The sequence below is a fragment of the Taurulus bubalis genome, assembly GCF_910589615.1.
Source record: "Taurulus bubalis genome assembly, chromosome: 4".
NCBI classification, from domain to species: domain Eukaryota; kingdom Metazoa; phylum Chordata; class Actinopteri; order Perciformes; family Cottidae; genus Taurulus; species Taurulus bubalis.
Window position 1 is genome coordinate 20,210,545 of NC_136592.1, and position 22,538 is coordinate 20,233,082.

Below are 22,538 nucleotides of genomic sequence, written 5' to 3' on the forward strand. Positions count from 1 at the left end.
CTACTCTGCCTTGCTGTTGGTTCAGGTTACACTTACAATATACGGCAGTGGGATTTTATTTTTATACCTTTACTGCTGGTTAATGTGTCACTAGCAACGTGAGCCAGTTTGATTTGTTTTGTGTGTCTTTTGGCGCTTTATATGACCTTCCTAATTTAACTTACATAATTTAGAGACACCTCTATGATGCTATAGTGTTTGGCCTCCAGACGCGATTTTGAATGATAACCTCAAATTCTTTTCACAGTTCATCTGTGCATATTTTGGTATAGATTAGTATAAGTGTCTTATAGACTGTTATCAAACTACCATTAAAAGTCTACGTCACCGATTAGCATTGCACTCATTTCACATTTTCGGACAGTTAGTCAATAAGTCAATTAGTCAGTAAGTCAATGCAGCAGAACTATAGATATGATCTTTTTCATTCCATGCAGTCTTCTTACATGTCAAAACATTATGCCTACATTACCCACAATGCTACTGGACCACAGAGAGTGAAATCAAAGATTTGGGTGTGTTATGCTAGTAGCGGCTGATGTAGCCTCAAGCCCCTACGCTCAAGCAGAAATGAGGAGCGTACTATAGAGGTCTGACTGATTCCATTCTAACTCCACAACTCCCGATTTTTATCTTGTTGTCTTCAGCCTGAAACTATGTTGACTCAAGTGACATCACTTGAGAAAACTTATCAGACCTTTGCAGTTCCCTCTGGAGGGAGACACAAATGACACAACTTTTTTTCAGTCGAATTTCCCAAGACCAGTAAACAGAATTGGATTGTAAAGTAGATGGAGTTCCTTTTTAACGGACACAGGGGTCGCAAATTCATGACTTTCCAGCTGTAATGCGTTCGACTGAAGATGTGTTTGGATCAAAAACCACTCCCTATTCTTTTTTTTTCTTTTTAAATCTACTTTATTAGAGAATATGCACAATATGATGACAGATATCAGTGAACAAGTCATTTCAATGATTGCTTGCATAGCTTGTTTGTCACTCATGCTTACATGTTGTGTTTCTAGCTCAGTTAGGAGCTGCTTTGTGCCTTTGGTGAATGTGGAAGAAAAGTATTTAATATATTATATGCACTTCCATAGACCATTTGTATTTCGCTGATTACATCCTTTCTTCCCAGTGTTGAGGTCACAGAGGTTAGATCACATCAGCCTTGGTGGCTTTGTTGACGTCATTATGATTCCCATAACAGGCGGTCCTGCCAAACACAAACACTCACAGATATTAAGATGCCCTTCAACAGTGCAGGTCACTTCAGATGGCATCAAAGGTCCTATAATGTTGACATTATCACTGTATATTTTACTGGTTGTGTGTGATATAGGTTTATAGAGTGTGTGTGTGATCAGATTTCTGTTATCTGCCTCCGTCTCTATTTGGCCTGTCCTGTCTGTTTACCTGTCTGTCCTTTCCTAAAGGTGTACCTGTCTGTCAGATTGTGTGTCTCTCCTCTGAATGTTTTGGGTCATTCAGTGCTGTCTATCACGGCAGTTTGAGGTTGATTGTAGGAGGAGGGAGGAAGTGAGAAGACTTCAGAAACACTAAGTGGAAAAAGTGTATTTGGACAGTATGCAGTTATTCTTTGTGTTTTATGAGTGACTTAGCCATGAGGTAAATAGAGAATTACTTGCAATATTATGTCATAATGAAAGCACAACAAACACTCGTCTATGAGTTTTCCTGTCCTTTTCACAGTGCATTCTTTTGGAATATAATATTTGTATTTGAGAGCATATGGAGGTAACTTTCCCTCTCTTTTTTACTACCCTGTTTCTTCTTTTTAATTGTCTTATCACCTCTACATTTCCACTTTCTTGTTCACCTTTTTCTCCTCTCTCTACCCTTACGTTTTTCTCTCTACTTAGATTTTTTATTTTCTTCACTCTCTTACTTTTATGTATGACCTCCTCTTCTCATCACCAGTTCTCCTCCTCAACCTTTGTGCTCCTCTTTACCCCTTCTCTCTTTTCCTTGCAGCTCTTTGGATTCCAACCCAGTCTCTCAGGCCCTTTTTTTTTATCTTCTCTGCTTTTATTGTTCATAGATTTTTATTTATTGCCCTCCCCTGTGCCTTCTTGTATAACCCCCATCTTTTATCCCACTCCTGCTTCAGTTTCCTCGCCCCATTCACCCTGTTCTTGACTTCCTTTGACGTTTGAAGGAGAGTGGGGATCCACTGAGCTGACAAAGGGAGAGGCGATGACGTCGCAGCAGACATGATACACCAGCATCTGCTCTGGTCTAAAAATACACACCACAGGGCACACACAGTCGGTCTTCAGCTGCACTCAGCATTTGTTTCCACCTCCACGCTCTACTGAGATGGCCCAGCTTTTACACAACTGGGGCTTGTGGGCACGCAGGGTTACGTGCTGCTGGCCCACAACTCAGGAGCCTTGATGTGTTTACATATTAAGGTTTAAAGACTTGGTGGGTAAGGGTGGGCAGAGGTTTGCTGCTATGGACACAAAAGAAGGTTGGCATAATTATTATATTAACATCCAATCTGTCATGTACTGCACACATTCATTTAAACTTTCTTTAAATTTTTTAATCAATGCCCCCAATCAATTTTACAAGATAAAACATAATACATTGAAAATATTAACAGACAGTGCATTTGCATTAAGAGAAAGTACAAGATAAAAACTGAAATAGAATGTCATATACTGTAATACTGTATTGCATTTACCCTTAAAGGCAAGAAATATGAGGCAGTTTCTATGTCAATATTTCATATTCCAGAAATTCCCTAAAATCCCATCGATCTAATGTATTATAACTCAAAGTGGGTCAACAATGTAATGCATTTTCTCTCAGTCAGGTTTGGCAAGTATATACAATACAGTAACTGCAATTCACATCACCATCTAATGGTTTTACACAGCAAAATTATTTAACATTTGATGCATGTAATCTAATATTTTTTTACCTCAGAATAAATGATAAAATGGTAAAACTATCACATATCAGGTAGTATCTACCTCTCAGTACTCAGCTGCAGCTGTCTCTTGTCACCCCTCCTCCTCTTAAGCTGGTTAATTATTGGATAACGATGGCAAAGATTTCCAGACTGCTTGAGAAAACCTGAAAGGTTGCAGCAACACACACTCCCCCAAATGATCTGTCTTTGAGCCAGGCACTGTATACCTGCGACTCCTCTGGTCCTCAACAGTGGAGGATTGTGTGATTTCTCAGTAGCTCCATGGTGCTGAGTGGGTGTTTGTGTGTGACCCTCCCTGACCCTGCGTTTGCTCCCCGAGGCCATCACTGTAAATAAAAGTGTGTTCTTAGTGAAGTTGCTGGGCTGAATAATTAGTCTTTTTTTATCTGCACGGCTTTTGTGCTCATACGTATATGCTTCGACAACGAGAGCCTTTCTGCACTTATCTTCCGCTCTGTTATCTTGGCTATGTCCACTAATTTTATGATAATTGATGATTGTCATTATAGTTTGGTTTTGATATTTAAACTATTCAAATATTTACCTGAAATGTAAATGAAAAAACGATTTTTAAACTTATTTAACCTGTGAATGACACTAATCAGACATGTCATCCACTTGTTTCCAGACTAGCATCAATTCTAAATTGTTTTTTACTGGTGAGACGTAATATTTCTGCACACATTTAAGAAATGTAAAACATCTTTTAGTAATGCCATTCTCTGTTTTCTCTCCTCTTTCTGCTTGTGTGTGTGTGTGTCTTTCTGTCTGTCTGTGTCTTTTATCCTTCTGTTGCCTGTGCTGGCATGTAACTAGGGAAGTGGAGCACGCCGGTCTGTCGGACTTAGAGATCATCTCCCAGCCAGTGGAGGATGAGAACCAGTATTCGGCTCCTCCGGTCCAGCTGGTGAGTTTTGGCTACAGAGATCTGCCCCTCGCAGCTCTTGACCTCTCGCTGGCTGGCTCGCAGCTCCTCTCCAACGCAGATGAAGATGAAAACCGGGAAGGGTGAGTAAAGCCAATGTTGTATAGTGAGCATTGTTTTATCGGATGGATACATTTGATTTTTCTGTTAACTCAGCCAGGAGGATTATGCGAGTGTGTGAGTGTGTGAGTGTGTGATTATGCACCTCTGTGTCTGTCAAGGGCTAATCTCATATTCTGCTGCAGAAAACTGCACTAGGTTTCGGCTACCCAGTTATAGCTGCATGCTCTAGGACCTCTCATGGTTGCAATGAGTTTCAGTGATGTGTGTTTTACAATGCTGTACAGCCCCAGAGGGGTTACCAATTCTGGGTTGTATTCATTCAATCACACAATACAGCAGTGGTTGTTGCAGAGACACCTGGTGAAGATCTGCCCTCTACTGAGTGTGACTTTCTGTTTTTTTTATATAATTTGCCTCGTTGGCAAGTGTGAGTGACAGACATTTGATCATTTATTGGTTTCAACAGCTTTTTATGTGAATTCACAGTGACAATGATTTGCTTCTGTGAACAGTTTGGCAACAGGAATGTGTCAGTGACACACTGGAGGTATTTTTTCCTACTGTGGGTGACTTTTCTGAAAAACTTTGGAAGTGACACGGGCACAGACACAGTCAGTGTTGAGCCAACAGATTCCTGCATCTTATGAACACTCACTCCCTACCACAAGTAAACATATCACTCTTCTGAAAAGCCTATTAAAACATTACTGTCTGTATTTATCTTCCCTATACCCTGAGCTTATCACATTAAATGTTGTTGTTTTTTTTCTCGCAAAACTGAGCATAATTTTGGTAACTGATTCGATTTTTACCTCAGCTGGCTTAAAATGATTTTCTCTTACTTTATTGCATCATTACGGATTTAACGTCATAGTGTATACAAACTACTAAGCATGTCGTCTAAAAAAAGCTTCAAATCAGTTTAAAAAAATTCTACATGAGCAAATGAATAGCCTGCCTTTGAAACTTTTGTCAGTCAGCAAATAGTCGGTGCACATGCCAGAGATATTATCATATTGGACTACCCTTCTCGAATGTATCGTCCCTCCTCTTCAAAAAGTAATGATGTGATTTAACCAAATATGGTGAAGTAGGATGATTGGCAGAGTTTGTGTTTCTCGGTCAACCTGTTTTTATTGTCAGTGTCAATCTTACACAACAAACTATAACATCCTGACAAACTGTGGCGTGTTTGCGTTTTGTTTGTTGCAGGATACAGTATTTATTTATTTTGCTCCTTATACTCGCTTAGTCCAGTGTGAAGATTTTTTTCCCTTTTTTATAAAGGTTGCAGTTAAACTCACCAAAGAAGACCATGATGCTACCTGTTTTCAAAAGCATCTACCACACAAACAAAACAAAACACACACACACACTCACACTCACACTCACACACACACTCTCACACACACTCTCACACACACACACACACACTCACACTCACACTCACACACACACTCACACACACACTCTCACACACACACTCTCACACACACACACACACACACACACACACACACACACACACACACACACACACACACACACACACACACACACACACACATACACACACACTTTCTCTCTCTCAAATGCCACATAGTATGCATGATTATCATCCATCATCTATTAAGTTCCGCCCCCAAAGTCCTTGACTTGCTGTCCCTGATGCTCAGTGTTACGTCCATTTATCATTAAGTGACAACCTCTGGGTTGTCCAGCATCCATAAGTTAACTGAGATCAATTCATCTTTTCAGACTAAATATCCTCCCTGTTCCCTGTGCCTGCGAACAATAAGGGCCTTTATTGTAAGTGACATTTTCCAGTGCAGGAGCCAATAATATCACACTCTTAATTTCGTGTAAGTCTATACTGTCTCACTATACATGCTGTCACGTTCAATTATTTTATTGGTTCTCACATGGGTGATCAAAAGATGGCAGGAACACTAACTGCAACATCTCCAGTTGTTCAATGTCATTAATATAGTACTTTTTTACAGAAAGTTTGAAGTAATTCATAACCTACAAATTGCCACATACTGTTCTTGACTGATACATTAGTTTTTTTTATGATTTGTATGAAACCACGCATCATTACTTGGTCTTTTTTATTTTTAGGATTCATGCTTTTTTCTTCTTTCTCTTGTGAATGCTGTTCCACTGCACTATGCACATATAGGGCTCAATTAGGTCTTGTCAACTTCCCGAGTTCAAGAAAGAAAGCAATATCGATTAATTATACAGATACAAAATATATATTATTGTAATAATTTTCAAGGTTATGATGCCATTAGAAAGGCACGTTAAACTTCCAACCTGCTGATTGTGGTTCCGCTTTTTCCTCTTTAACATGATTGTGTGAAATGCTGGTACGGCATATGGATATGAGGTCACTTCACAGCTGTCCTTTTGATTAGTCACAACTTTAACAGATCTTTTTTTTCACTGTGCAAAACCTGCTCATGGTCCATTCTGTCCAGCAACTCTGACTCAAACCTGGCTCTTAGCACAAGCTCTCACTGGGATGCACACAAACACCATAAGCTGTAGTATTAGATCCAACACACACACACACACACACGCCAAATCCATACAGACCACCTCATCCAAGTGCTCCGTTTGACACCAAATCAGGTCTCACTCCATTGGTTCCCTTCAGTTAGCCAGTCATAGCCAGAAACAGATGGATTTCACAGACACACCATCAACAGTAGGCGGTGCCGACACTCGCACTGCACTATCATAGCCAGTACAACCCCTGTGTGTCCTATTTCATATAAGGGTCAGTGATAGCATGTATAGATGCATCGCTATGCATAATGGTTAGATGTGCATATGCTTAATGTGCTTGTCTTTGCTGGTGTTGTTTGAAAACATTTAGTTTACACTAATTACTTATACATCCTGTATTTCCTATTGTTGCTCAACCTGTGAAATACCTGTAAGGCTGATTAGGCAAAGAGTCGGCCTATAAGTGGGTCACGGGCCTGCGGTTGTTGAGTAATCACAAAACAAGACTACCAATATGTTCAAATGAGCTTGGGTCCGGAGGGCAAGAGACTAAAGTTCTGGTCCAGAGGCTGAAAAACTGTAAGAACCCCTGCTGTAAGAAGTTCTATCAACAAAGCGGTGAAGGTTATTTTACCAGTGAGCCCAATTTACTCAAACTGTGCTTAGTGCGATGGGGTCACTATTTCATATTCAAGTCATTAGTGCGAAATGTCTTCCTGTAAAAATGCTGCCAGTGGGAGTTGTAAAAGTCATCATTCTTTCATTTAGCTTTAATGAAATTCCATTTAAATCCACCAGGCATGAGCTCCAGTAATGTGTGTGTTACATCTCCACTATACCTTAAGTGCTATACTAATCTCTCACATTAATCACCATCACCTATACCTCTTGCTCTGTGATGATAAAGGTGAAATATCAAAAACCGTTGCTGTTTATATGTATCGCATCACATCAAGTGTTTTTGCCAACCTGTGAATTTTTTTCGACAGAATACATTGAAATAGTGGGAATCAGCACCAAAAGAGAAAAAAAGCCTGAGAAAGTGTGAAGAAAAGAGGCCTTCTCTGACATTACCTCGTCATGAGAATCAGTAAGATGTAGCGAGCTCACTGAATGTCTCAGTCAGCCTGCTGCCCCCCAGGACCCTATGCTATTTTATTCTGTGGATTTCAGCACTGCTGGGCTTCCGGTGATTACACCTGTGCCTCCGTCTCTGCATTACTGTATTGATCTACCTCTCAAACAGACAGCAGCCATTAGCTTCATTAAATGACATTCACGAGCGCCACGCCCGTGCACCATCATCATGTTTTACGAAGGTCTCCTGTGGCAGTGGGCGGCTTTCTCATGTCAGCGCTTTGACATCAGCTACCAATTGACTTTGTTGGGTCGTACCAGTATGTAAGCACAAGCAGGCCCATATCTGTGTCTGCTTTCAGAATGCAGATAGAAAAATCTGGAGTTGATCTAGCAGAGAGACCAATTGCTAGACTAACCTTTGGGTAAATGGGGCAAACCTTTTTTATGGACGTGTAGAATGATGAAGTGAAGCTAAGAGAATGCAAGACAGTGACAGTGAGGGAGCAATCCACAGACACCAAAATGAAAATGTATGTGGTAGAGGAATGAGTTAGCTGCTTCACTGACTCTACCTGGGAAAGTGGATTGCCCCATCACCACTCCTCAACCCCATTCACTCCCAGCCTGCATTAGCTGGCTCATTGGCTTCCTGAGATAGTGAAGGAGCGACGTGAAGAAAGCTGTGCATGGGAAATGTTTAGGCATACTCTTGTAGTGATGTTTTGTAAAAAGAGAGCACCCGCTCCTGAAAGTGAAAATGTCACAACCACGGTAGAGGTGTTTCATCAACATGGTGCTGGCTCATTGGGTGAGGGGTGGAAGTTATTCTCACTGGCAGTTTGAGAATGCCTCGCTGTCAGCAAAACCTTTCTCATCTACTTATTCCAGAAAAAAAATGCAAACTATGCAAACTAAACAGATATAGGTTTTGTTGTATTGTGTTGAAAGTTTACATCCAATTGAATGTACCATCTTACTCAATGTTATTGAAATAATCCGTTTTGTTGATGAGTCCTTGAAATTGAAACTGCAGGGTGAAAATAAATCCCACATTTACTTGTTGGGAGCAAGAGACGACATGCAGGCTGCATTTTTCCTCACAGGTTTACAGATGAGATGCTGAAAGAACACAGTGTTGTGTTGTTATGGTTTGCCTATACTGTATGGTTGCAGAGTGTTTAATAGCAGAAAGCAAGCAGAGGGGATTAATCAAGAGGAAAGGCTCCTGTGTCAAGCTGCCACTGTGTGATGAAGCACCTACTGTCAGCCATGTTTGCATATCATAGCCTGTAGCATTGTGAAGGTGGAGCTGACCTTACTGCTATCTCTCGTATACTGCACGGCCCTCCCTTCACATGACGGCAAAGCAGTCACTCATACACGACCCGTCCTCTCTCCTAGAGAGAGAGAGAGAGAGAGGTAGGTAATAATGCCAGGCCTACACTTTATCACTGTACTACATAGTGGTTGTTAATCTAATCCTCTGTAATCATGCTTCACTATTCCAGTTTATATTGCGCTGTCACATCGCATTATGAACAATAGTGTTCCTTCATCAATGCTTCTTCACATTTAGATAGGCTTTCCCTCTCTTTCCACCACCATTCTACATATTTCTATATTCTTTATGATTTTTCTCTTGTTTCTCCTCCTATTGCTTCTGTTTACTCTTTTCTTTTCACACTCAATGTCTCATCTTTTTTCATCTTTTTCGGCCCTCGTTTTCACACAAAGTAGGCCTTCCCATGCTGAAAGCCAATCTGTGCTGTAACTCAACTAAATGCCAAAAAGCAGTGCATGTTCTCTATAAATCATGCTGTACACACTTGTCAGCATGTCACACTGACCTATCAGAGGCCCCTTCAGGAGCCTCTTGGTTCACAGTCCTGTGGTGAGGGTGAAGACAGGTGGACAGGTTGGAGATTTCCAGCACTTGTTTACTGTATAGTTGCCTAACACAGTGTTCCTATCTGGAGAGATGTGGGCGACATTGTGGGAGGTGGTTTTTTGAGCTAGCATCAGGGGGCAGTTGCAGTGTTAGCAGTTTTGGCGTCATGGTAAGTGGAGTGTGGTTATTAATAGAGTTGGGCCCATCCATCTTCCTGTCTAGGAAAAATGCTGGGAGGACCAAGGTGGCGTGGGCTTGTGTTCAGCACTTTCATGGCCGCCCACTCTCCTCCTAGTCATCAAGCTGCTTTTGTTTGTTTGCTCACTTTTTTTTTAGGTTGAAGGTTTTTTGGTGCATTTCAGCTTGTATCTGTGTAAACTGCTGCTGCTATGTGTGACTTTGTCGGGTGGAACAACGAATGTCAGCGAGAGAGATTTGAAAGACCAGGACCTCATCCACAACTTGTATTTACGGTTTAAACTGATGATTAAACACTGGTGTCACAAACATGATTCCCAATCTTTAAATAGAGTTACATTCAATTAAACATATCTAATTTGCAGCATCTGAGAGGGCATAACATGCTGACTTTTGACAATGTATTTCCTCTCAGAGATCAGTTCAAGTCTTGGACAAAAATAATGGACATAATACAGGCAACAACATCCACAGCCATGTAGGTTATGACAGGATACTTCACAACACTTTTTATCAACTTGAACTCTGTTTAAACCTAAAACCAACAGTATGTAAAATACTACTTTTCAGCATAGCACCTGACACTCCACAAGCTGCTGCAATACCTGCTCGGTGGCTAAATATGCTGCTGCCAGCGCGATACATACGTACAAAGCTATAGAAAAGGTCAAGGTGTATGATGCTGACAATGTGATGAGGGGAAGTACCTGAACTAATTATTGTCTGATAACACCTGGATAAAAGCCTGCATTGTAGAAATATCTTAAGATTCAAGTTGCCATACTGGCTCACCAGACCACCCAGCCCTCCCAACCCTCCCCCACACCTGAGCAGTGGAATGATGTCACCTCCCATCCCAGTGATGGCTGTGTGGCTGCCAAACGCAGAGACAGAAGCATATGTTGCTGATACGGCTGTTCCAAATGTGCAAGGAGTCCAGGGTTTGGTACCAACAGCAGATGGCTCATCTAAATCCGTAGTGAGGAACGGGGGGAAAAGAGGAAAAAACAAGTGCTCCTACCCTCTACCTCCCACCAGCTTAAGGCCAAGGGTCCAAATGTTCCATTTTGGAAATAACTACTAGTCCATTTGCACGTTTCAGAAAATGGTTAAGGAAGGAAAATAAACATGGCTCTTTGCTTATAATCACAAATATCTCTGGGGAATTTTGTGGCAGGCATGGCTCTGACACTTGTGCATTTTGTCACACAGGGGGGACATTTTGTTTGAACCTTGTACTCATCTCTACATGCAAGCCCTTAAAACATTTGTTCAATAATTTACTGTGGGCCCATCACTGCATTTTTACTTTACATGCTGCAACTTTGTTAGAGGGGGGTTGGGGGGGAGTCAAATGTTGAAGTCTTGCCTGTGAAATTATGCATTCTCTGATGGCTCTCACCTAGTCGAGCCAATTTGGCCTGATTTAATTAGAGAGCACAGGAAGTCGTCTGAGCGACCTGGGAATGACCGCCCTCCCTGTTATCTCCCAGGCTTCTTAATTCCGCTGCCACAGGGATGGCTGCTGGCCAGCGTAGTGTACAAGTTCATCGTTTGTTAAAGAGATGTTTTCTGTCCGTCTTGAGGATAAACCTTTTACATCAGAGATTCTCCAAATGTTAAAAATGTATGAAATAGTACTTTTATTACAGGATCTTAAAGCCACATGTGTTCAAATTAGGTAATTTACCCTTCAACCATACTCTTCTTTCTTTAAATACCTCAATTGTTTAATTGTTAATAGCAACCCACTAGAGCTCAAATTAAAGCCCTACATTATAATTATTTGATTGAATGAATCATTAATTACTCTTTTCATTCGTGATTATGTACAATATTCAAACAATCATCTGGAAGTCTTGATGCCCACATTCACAAACAATGATGCACACTATTATGTCTATGTTAACACTTGTCAATGCTCCCTCACAGTTCTGCACTCATGTGAACCGCGGATTAATTACACAGTTTAATGTTAACAGAGTTAAATATTATATTATATATTACTTATCCGCCAATATTCAGTCATATGTGATCAGGCCATCGGCATTTATGCTTTTCTAATCGACGATCTTTGATAATGTTTCATTGTAAACAACCAGTCTCTGTTTATATTATAAACATAAGTATATAAGAAGGTTTAAATTGACAGGACAGTGAGATGGGAAATGACTATAACAAAGTCAAAGGATGAGGCGCCCAGCTGTTAAACAGCTGATCTACTGAACGCACAGGTAGAAAATCCACAGCCCGTCACTGGGTTTACCTGCAATTATTTGTTGGGCTCAAAGCCGATATAATAATAATAGTAGTAATAATATTGATGATGATAAAAATACAAATATAAAGCAGACACACCTTGTTATCATATAGCCCAATCAATTGTTCACTTATTTTGATTGTCTTGTTTGTGAAAGCATCACATACAGTCTGATTAGCTTTTCTCATCTATGAAGTCAAAATAAAGTTTGTTTTGTTTGCTGCATCTTAAATGAGCTCCACAACACCTTTTCTTTCAGATCAACTGTCACGTCAGCTGAGATTTCTCGCTAACTGCAGTTATGTACTAATCATGGCCGAGTCTTATTGGCTCCCCACATGTGAATGCACACATATGGTATACAAGCACAGAATACTGAATACGCACACACTGACCTTCCTGTCCCCTTGCAACATACAAATGAGTCTTTCCCCAGCATTCCCACAGGTCTGTGAGGAAAAGCTGAACACCAGTTGCCCTTGTTCAGTGTGTTTCTCGTGTGCACACATTCAATTTAAGCCTCTAGCACAGGGGTGTCAAGCTCATTTTAGTTAAGGGGCCACATACTGCCCAGTTTGATCTCAAGTGGACCAGGCCGGTAAAATCATAGCATAATAACGCATAACCGACAATATTTCTCTATGTTTAAATCATTGGTGAAGCTTTTTAGATGATAAACCCTATTTTAAAGTATTTCTACAATAAACTAGAAACATAAAGACCAAACATTCAGACATCAGCCCACTATTTATCTGCCTGGGCTCTCCTCTGCAGATTCCCTCGCTTTGTGACGCGTTTGTGACGCCACTTTCATGACGTGATCCATTTTTAACGACTTGCAACACAATGTTCCGTGGTGAAAAAAACAGTGAAATGTCCAAAAACGTTATCCTTCATTTGCAGCTTGTACTTTCTCCCTGAATTTCGTAACAACGCCTGTTTTTCTCCTGATCACTGATGGTGCACCTCCTATAGCCCCACTGACAGCACGGGTCCAGTCCACTCCGACCCAGTCCAGCGCTTCAACGAGAGCGCTAAAAATGTAATTCACTGTAGTGGTGTCTGTCATAGGTATCAACTCAAGGAACTCCTCGGTGACCGGCAAAATATCATCAACACCACGAATGAATTCGGCCAGTTGAGCAGTTGTGTCTGTGTCTGTATATGTGTGTGTGTGTATATATATATATATATATATATATATATATATATATATATATATATATATAAACACATTTCATGCTCCATACATACTAAAAGAAATATCTGGTTCAGATTACATATGTGGCTGCGTTGCTTGTAGTCTTGTTTAGTTGTGTCTCTTTGTGGTTGCTTTGTGTCTCTGGTCTTTTTGATTATCTTGCTGGTCATTGTGCATATATAGTAATAATTCACTTGTCATATTTCTTTCTAGTTATTGCCAAAATGGAAGTAAAAAAGCCGCTCTGTCTCTTAGCAGAAGTCAGTACCTCAGATATTTACTGTATATCTTCAGTCATTTATTCCTTTGGTTCTGTTTCCACTGAAAGTGCTGCAGGTTAGGGGCTTGCCTCTTCCATGCTGATGTGGTGTGATCAATGATGCACAGGCATGGGTAATGGGGAACCTTTCAAATGTAAAATTAATTACCTGCAATCCGACAGCATCAGGGAAACTCAGCATGTATTTTATGCTTAGTTGGTACTCCCCTTTTCCATGCTTGCTTTAGCATAACGCATAGTTCCTCGTTTGTGAGTGTGTGCATTGGTTGTGGAAATGTGGAGTCTGCTGGAGACACATTATTTTCTACGGGAAGATAGGATGCTGCCTGACAGGTGTCTGCTTTGTCAGGTGAGGCTTACTTTAGTATTAGCGGACTGTGATTTAGTTTGAAAGGAAACTTTAAATCGTGTTACATGTCTTGTTTCCTTTTTTAACACAAATTCCACGAGTACTGAAGTGCTTTTTGTCAGCATGTTGTTTGGCTGTAAATACAATGATTTTACATTGACAAACTCTGGACCCGGTGCCTTGAAGCCACTGGTTGTAGGTGCACTGGTTGTAAAACCGAAGGGCAATAATCTAGACCCACATTCATAATGTTTCTTTTTGTATTTTGGGATTGTACTACTAACGTATGCAGGAAAAATATATTTCTGTTTAGTAATTTAAATAGTATGTGCTGTGAGGTCAATGTAAAGTCCAGAAACATATGTTCTCTTACTACATTGACAGATGCGCAAAATGCATCCCATACTTTTCTGTCTCTAACGCAACGTGACTGACGTAACAAAACTTCATATTAACTTTTTTTTCTGTGCACTACATCTTGAAGAACAGGGATACACGTAATGTGTTTAAATCTACTGGCCAGCTAGAGCTTTTCTGTGTGAAGACGTGGTTTCCAGTGTCTGTGGATTTCCTTCAGGTGCTTCAGTGGACTTTGCTTTAAACTCATTAAGAAGCTAAGGGAACTATAATTCACATTCAACTCTGGTACAAAGTGTACGTAAAAATAGTTTTTTCATCTTAAACAGGCATCCAACTTCCCAAAAAAAGTGATCATAATATTATGTCAAGAAACTGTACACATTTCTCCAATTTTCTTGAAGTTGCTGGTAAAACAGAGACAAATTGTGAGCATTATATAGAGCATACTATTTCCCAAATTTACACTATTTGAGTAAAATGTATCTTTCTTCAGGATTACATAACATGAAATCAATATAAATCTCTCCACTATACTTTATCCAATAAGACCATCAGCTGTGAGTCTGACTGTCCCAGTGTTTGGTAGCTCACTCAACATGCTGATATCAATTATTTTTCCTGATTTAATCTTCTTCCTCTGTTTCCCTGTCCAGCTCCACTCAATCTTACTGGCAGTAGGAAACAGGTACATCTATATCAACCAGCTCAACACACACCAATGTAAAGAAAGAGAGAAAGCAGGAGAGATAAAAAAAAAACAACAGAAATGCAGAGTGAGAGCAAATGGAGAAAGACCATTAACTCCATGTTAATGTCCAAAAAGTCTTGTAATGTGACTAAAATGACAATAGCAATATTTATTTTTGGTAAATCATTTTTATGTTGTTAAAAATTTGAAAATCCATGAAGCCAGAGTGAGTTAGAAAACTAGCAGTTTGAGAGGTGACCTTGTCCATTGCATGTCTTTGTCTACTAGTGACTTGTGCCAGGTGGTTCTGTCAGGCCGTCAGGGCTGAGCGGGTCAGAGAAACAACATTTGCTACTGTTCTGTTGCTTTAATAAGACTCATTAATATACCGCATGTGTCACCAGCAGCGTCTGACTGTGTCCCCTCTGGGCTGGGCTAGTTTTGGCATGACATGAAGTAAGGACACACACATTTAATGAATTTAGCCTTTTTGTCTAACGTATCAAAGCTGAGTCTTTGCACTTCCTGTGAACTCGCATCCCTTATTCATGTGTGTGTGTGTGTGTGTGTGTGTGTGCGTGCGTGCGTGTGCGTGCGTGCTTGCGTGCGTGCGTGCGTGCGTGCGTGCGTGTGTGCGTGCGTGCATGCATGTGTGTCGTTGTGCGTGTGTGTGATAGTGTGTGCGATGTTTTGGCTTCTGCGGTAACCTAGGATGACCTGCTATCAATTCTGGGCAGATTGTGACACACAGGTGTATTGCCTTGTTGACTCATTCAAATATCCCTAGATGATAGATTTGATCTTGACCAAGATGCTGCCTTCCGAAGCGTTGTGTAAAAGGAAGGCACTCTTTACTGGATTTTGATCGTGCTTAACACTACGAGTCTACCGCCAAGGGACGCTGTAAAAGCTAAGACCACCAACGGGTAGAATGTATTCGCTGTTGCAGTGCATAGTTTTTCAAACTACAAGGTTAATATCCTTACCATGCTACAATACCGGGATGCACAACAACATACTACAGTTGTAGTCCCTTTATGCCACTCACAACAACAGTCTCATTCATCCCAGGACACATCGCTCAGTCCTGAAACTGCCCCACCATCAGACTCTTCTCATTGAGCAAGTCTAATGCCTGATGTATTCATATTTTCTCTTTTCTCTTAGCCTATGACTTATGACATAGCTCTGGTAAAGTATAAATGTTAGAGTAAAGGTGTTGCAAAACTGAAAATGACTGCATCCTTTAAACCAGTGGTTCTCAACTGATCTCCGGGACCCACCATCACGCCTTAATGACAAGCCGCGACCCAAGTGCAATGTTTCTATTACAATTAATAAAATGTGTGCTTGCACGGTTTAATTAAATCCCATGAATAGCCAAATTACATATTTTGAGCACCTTCTCTTTCATGTGTAAGTGGTGCTGCACACCATCTGTAGTGCTGAGAAAACACACATACATGCACTATGTTGCACCATCCTCTTTTATCAGCTTCTTACCTTATTGCTGAGGAAAATGCAGCTTTGGACGTCTGCTGATCTTCACAGCTGGAAAGAAAAACAGTGGCCTTCAGTAAGACAAATGTATAGAATAAATACACAGATTAGAGAATTACAACCCTTCCTCTAAAAAGACAATGATCCCACAGAGAAGTGTTCCTGCTACATTGATCGTAATTGTAATAGGTTATACCAGTGGTTCTCAACTGGTCTGGCTCCAGGACCCACCATCACCCCAATGACAAGCCGAGACCCGCTGAAAACAGGACTCACCAGTTGAGAATCACTGCTCTAAAGGGTACATTTTACCTGGTGGGTTCTTATAGCTCATGGCCATTTATAATGAAAAAAATAGAAGGTGCTATATAATACACTTTTAGGAAAAATGAAACACTTTGGGGCTTGAATATTTTATTAGAACAAACAATCGGATAGCAGCTGCGAGTAAATTTGACCTGTTGGCAGTTCTAGTCAGTGCAGTTTTTTGTGGGAATTGTAGTTTTTCCCTTTTAAGCTCATGAATACCTTTTTCAACTATGTCTGGACTCCTCATGCTGTATGTTGCTACAGACAGTGGCCCATTAGCTGAGCTTAGCGTAAAGACCAGAAACCGGGGGAAATAGCTGTCTCTTTCCAAAGAGAAAAATAAGAGATAGCACCACTATATCAAATGCTCACTATAAACATATATGCGTTGGACTATTTATTTGACCCAAGACCTCAAATCCTGGCTATTGCCTTATGCTGGGGGTATGGAAGATAATTGTAAAAGTAGCCCTAAAGTAGACTTGAAGTATGTTATTTAGTGGTGTTTATCGTGATTGGTTGCACTGTTAAAGCCTGAGGAGAATGTACCCTTACAAACGTTTGTGAGAAGTATTTTACTTTGCCCACTTCTCTTTACTACTCCATTATGGAGTTGTATTGTTAGGGTAATTCTTTCTTATTTTTTTCTTCCCTGCAGCACTTGAAAGAAGCATGAAATCATTTGATATGCACTTTGATGGACTATCTAATCATATGGTTGAAGTTTGCTAAACCATAACTTCTGGAAATGGAGATTGTTTGAGTCAGTAACATGTTTGGATGATTGAAATGCACAGATTTCCTTTTTTTCTTTCGTTGTTTATTATCCAAAATGTGCTACTATGCTCACAGTGTAAGAATATTCCATTCATCGGGTTCATACAATCAGATCTGAGAAAAAATATTTTGTGTGCTGTTAGGAGAAGCCAGAAATCCATAAAGGTGAGAGAATGTTATTACTGGAAGTTGTCTAGTGTAAATCCCCAATGTCTCATGGACGATCTCGGTGAATGAGTTACTTTCATCGCCTTCAACTACTGTCTGAAGGTGGCCTTCAGCAAGGCACCACATTCCAACTGCTCTGGTGAAACATAGCAGTTAGTGAATGTTTGAATGGAAAGGGATGCAGAGCTGAATGACATCATTCACTCAATTATTGTTTTAAATGAAGAAAAAATACTTTATATTTGGTGTTTAATGTTTTTATAGAGAACAACTTATTCAAGTCTCCCAGATATAAGTCTCCCATTTATTGCATATGTTATAAAATATGAAATGCTCTTACACTGTTATTTACACTCATTATTTTGTTGATTTCTCATTGAAAGACTTTCTTTGGTTGAACAATAGACTTCTTTTTTTCACAATTGCCTCACATCTCACCAGCTGACTTTTTCTTGTGGCATTCAAATGCCACAAGAAGGGCAAATCAGTGATGCAATGTAGCAGCTTGTGTTTGCTGGATTTGTAGTTCCTTTAAGTTTGGGAGCTGTGGGATGTGGCTGCTATGCATGAGAAATGAACTGCTGCATGTGTTATCGAAATTAAAACTTGACACTGAGTAGTACATTTTTGGTTAAAATGATTGTAGTTGTGCGGTCATTTGGTCCTTGCTCATATGGCAAGATACAATTGCAAAGACCCTCTGACCTTCATCATACAGTTGAGCTTGTTATTATGTATAATATAGGTTTATGCAATGGGGTCTGATCCAGAGTTTAAATGTTGTTCTTTTTTTTCTCTCCTCTTTATTTATTTTATATTTTATTTATATATCTATATGTGTGTGTGTGTATATATATATATATATATATATATATATATATATATATATATATATATATATATATATATATATATATATATATATATATATATATATAGGCTGGCGCTCAGATGGCATGATACCTGGCATCCATAGAGTCTCGCCAAGACTCTGGTGGAGCAGATTCTGCACCATCTGGAAGTCGCACATTAGTGCTACCCCACCCAAAGCCAAGAAGATGATTGCTATCAGCATGCTTATGCATTTATTAGATTAGCTCAAGTCAACAGCAGCTAAATACATTTCCAGCATTCGTACATCAATTTGTTTCTCAAAAATCATAAGGATGTTTGATAGCCTGCAGTTCTTTCTTCAGTGATATTGTATGTCTTCAGAAACGTCTGTTATTAGGGTCAGACAAATTCCTAAAACAGGTGAGAGATTACACTTTGACTGTTGATCTCTTGTGGAGCTTGTGTGACAATTCCACAGTTCACCTTGATTAAATAGTCAAAGACTCAGACACTTCTACCGACTGCGCAGAAGTTTATGTCAGAAACAAGGAGGTGACACGTAAAATAAAATAGATTCTCCAGAGCAATTGGAATGTACTAATTAAACAGAAAATATGAAGGTAAAATTAAGACTTTTATTGTGGATGAATTTGTTGCATTCCAGTAAATCTGGAGTTGATGATAGATGTTTATACAAAATAATTTAAAAGGTAGAAAACATTTTAAAGTTAGAACGTGATGGGCTTTAATAGGCTATAACTGGTATTAGAATGAATAAATTATCCAAATCCTTCCATAATGATTGCAGCATAGTCAGTTTTGTCACAGTGAAAAAACGGAGCCATTTTGCCACCGTTGCAGCTCATATTAGCACTACGCCAAGGAATGAAGACTTGATCAGAGGAGAGAAATGCTCTGCCAACGTCTGCCTCCTCAATGCCAGTGCATGGGGAGAAGGGAAAGGTAGACGGCAGAGCCAACTTTCCACTCCAGCTGGAGAGCCGGTGAGAGGCATGGTTCCTCTCATCTCCTACTGTCAGCCCTTGTAGTAGCTGGTCTGTAAAACTAGCCACTATTTCTAAATAGCATTGAGTCATCTTGCCAGACACTTTAATGGCCTAAATGTGGGATTCTTACATTACCTGGCAAATTTAGCTTTTGTTTTTTCAAGTCTTAAAAATGTTAACCTACTATTTTCTCTGGAGCATATTAAAGCCATGCGATTGTTAGCTAACGTGGTAGATGTTTAATTGAAAATACATATTCCATAGATAACATGTGATTAAAATTCTCACATTGAAATGTAGATGTGCATTTAAGTTAAAATGCATATCAACAGGCCACTGATTTTGCTGAGCGTGAAATCCTGCCCTCTAAGCAGCATCCTCTACAGTGACTCCCTTCATTGCCATGTAAAAAGGAGTCTATCAATATTCCAGTCACTCCTGCAGCTGCTGGTTCAGTCACTAGTTCACAGAGCTTCACTGTCCCTCTCTCTGTCAATGCTGTCTCTGACCACACTTCCTTTCCCTTTGCTCTGGCCATCAGCGCCACACTTTGCTTGGATTAAACAGACATCAGCTTTCATACGTGTAAACTACCACCCTCTGTTGGCCATGTCAGGAGGTTCAAATATCCAGCCAAAACATTGAGATATTGTCCAGCATTGCACTTAAACTGGGAATCAATGTAAGCATAGATCCATTCAATATCCGTTGAAGCAAGGTGGGATATTATTATTATTCAGGTGTCAAATCTTACTGTGTAAATCAATGTATTCACATTGGTCATACTTTGCCCAAAGGCAACATTGACTAATGAAATATCTGTAGTTTAATCAGGGGGTTGAGCCCAGCTTACTTGTATGAGATATTATATTATATATATATATATATATATATATATATATATATATATATATATATATATATATATATATATATATATATATATATTATATTATGAAGTTTAGAAATGCAATAGAAAAAGCCATACTGTTACAAATCTACCTAATTTGTAAAAAAAACCTGCTCATTTTTTTACTTTCTTTAGGTCCAACTGGCTGAAGCCCTGTTGCGGTCACCGGGTTGCCCTGTGGCAAGTCTGTCTGCTCAGCGCTGGTTTCAACTGTATCCTGGTGGCCTGTGTCATCCTGGTGGTGCTGTTCCTGTCTTTGGAGCTGCTGATAGACACCAAACTCCTACAATGTAAATATTGTCCACGGCTACTTATTTATATCACCTAACCTTTATTTGATCAAGGAGGAGGTTTGCTGAGCATGCATATTCTTCTCCAGTGACACTGGAGCATAGACTGTGTGACGTTCATAAAACACCTGGGGGGCATCAGCATCCAGTGCAGCACGCAGGAGTAGCTCCAAATGAGCAGTGGGTAGTTAAATGCTTTAGTGTCCTCAGGCACTTAACTGAAACTTTAATAACTCTACTTTTCCTGCACTGTGACCTATCGGCCAACAGGCTCAGATCAAGAGTATTTATTAAAACAATGTGTGTCATTATTCTTATTATTTCGATCATATCATATCTATCTAGCTGTAGCTACACTGGTACAGTCTTTAACTCATGACTTTGAGGCTGTGTCATGATTGATTTAATAAGTTATCATCACAGTAAATTAGTAAAAAGTAATACTGGTTTCAAAAAGTACCGTACTTGAATACAATTTTGCAGTTCATCAGAATCAGAAGTGTTAATTACGTCTGGTTCTGATTCTGGTTCTGGTTCTGATAATCTGCTAATTTACACTTCTACTAATATTGTGCTGTTTACCATATTTATTTTACAGCAATAGGTTACTTTCCAGATACAAATGCATTAAATAAAAACTATGAAATATAAATAGAATAACGTAAAATAATAAGATATATTGGTAAATATTATACCAGTGGGTTCTAACCTTTTTGGCTTAGAACCATTTCAGATGTCTATGAGTTGTTAGTAGTTACTTCTTCCAGCACAGGCTTTGTGTTGTGAGTTTGTAGATTAGTGCATAAGGGACCCTAAACTGTCTGTGAATATGACTGTATATGGACTATTGTACTGCATACTGTGACAGTAACACATTGACAGTAATTTACAAAGATTCAAGTCTGGCAAGTGTTGTAGAAATCATCAAAACAGTCATGGGATTTTTTCTTAAATAGTCCTGTGTATGCATTTAGTGTCTCCTCTTTCCATCACCTCTGTTTGTGCAGTCTTGCCAATCACAGAGGAGCTGGTGGTGCTGGATGGTAAATGGTTGTGATGGAGAGTGATGGAGAAAGGTGATAATGAACCAAGTCCCTTGTCAATAGCAACAGGCACTCGTTCCTATCGATTACTGGCCAGCATCCAGCTCCAGTCTCGTTGCGGGGACTGCAGGACTCTAGACACTTCAGATCTACTGTAATCCGGTGCTTTGTCTGCTGCCACTTCTGCAAGACAGGACAGGACAGGACAATAGGGCGGGAGGGAGTGCACAGACACATTAGAGGTGTAGAACATAGGTAGATACAGGTTGGCATTGTGGATTCATAGATGGGCCCTGAGATATGGAAAAAATAGAAATGCTTAGAAATAGAAATTATATTTCCATTCAATGGCAAGACACATGCTTATACAAAATAATACAAGCTAAGATACTCAAAGGAATTTAGACAACTATTATTCTTTTATTGATTTGCTCACCTCATAGGACCACTTTGCTTCCTTGTTTGTTCTTCTCCTCTTTAGGACTCTGCATGTTAACATCTGTTCATGTTTCTTCTTTCAACAGTTTCCAATGCTTTCCAATTTGCCAGCATTATCCACTGGATCAGCCTTGTCATCTTGTCACTCTTCTTTTCAGAGGTAAGACAATTTATTGTTATCCAGAAAACCATATTTGTGGTACCAGCGTTAATAAAAATATTGTCGTCACATCATACTGTTAGTTTACAACCGTCTTGCTCTTGGTCTCTTAAATAATGCTATATGGTCACATAGGTCCTTTATGGGCACAACAACCATGATATTTGAAGTGGCACATCACATTCCTTTTTATTAATTATTGAATTAAACTAAACTTAACTTTCTTTAACTAGTTTATATCCAATGCAAACTAGGTAAAGGCCTAAGGAAACTAGAGCTACCATTTCATTTCCTTCATGTAGTAGTTTATCTTCTTCTCAGGATTCAGCTTTAG

General features: G+C 39.7%; 1 protein-coding gene across 1 annotated transcript in view; it reads left to right on the forward strand.

The window, feature by feature from the left end:
• Window positions 1-1,624: 1,624 nt before the first annotated feature.
• LOC306735320 (transmembrane protein 266-like) overlaps window positions 1,625-22,538 on the forward strand; it is a gene marked incomplete at both ends in the record, with an annotated part of 34,504 nt that continues 13,590 nt past the window's right edge. Inside the window, 4 exons of the mRNA XM_079216782.1 lie at window positions 1,625-1,629; window positions 3,779-3,970; window positions 20,409-20,563; window positions 22,131-22,204. Of these exons, the coding sequence (XP_079072908.1) occupies window positions 1,625-1,629; window positions 3,779-3,970; window positions 20,409-20,563; window positions 22,131-22,204 (426 nt within the window). The remainder of the gene's footprint in view (window positions 1,630-3,778; window positions 3,971-20,408; window positions 20,564-22,130; window positions 22,205-22,538) is intronic.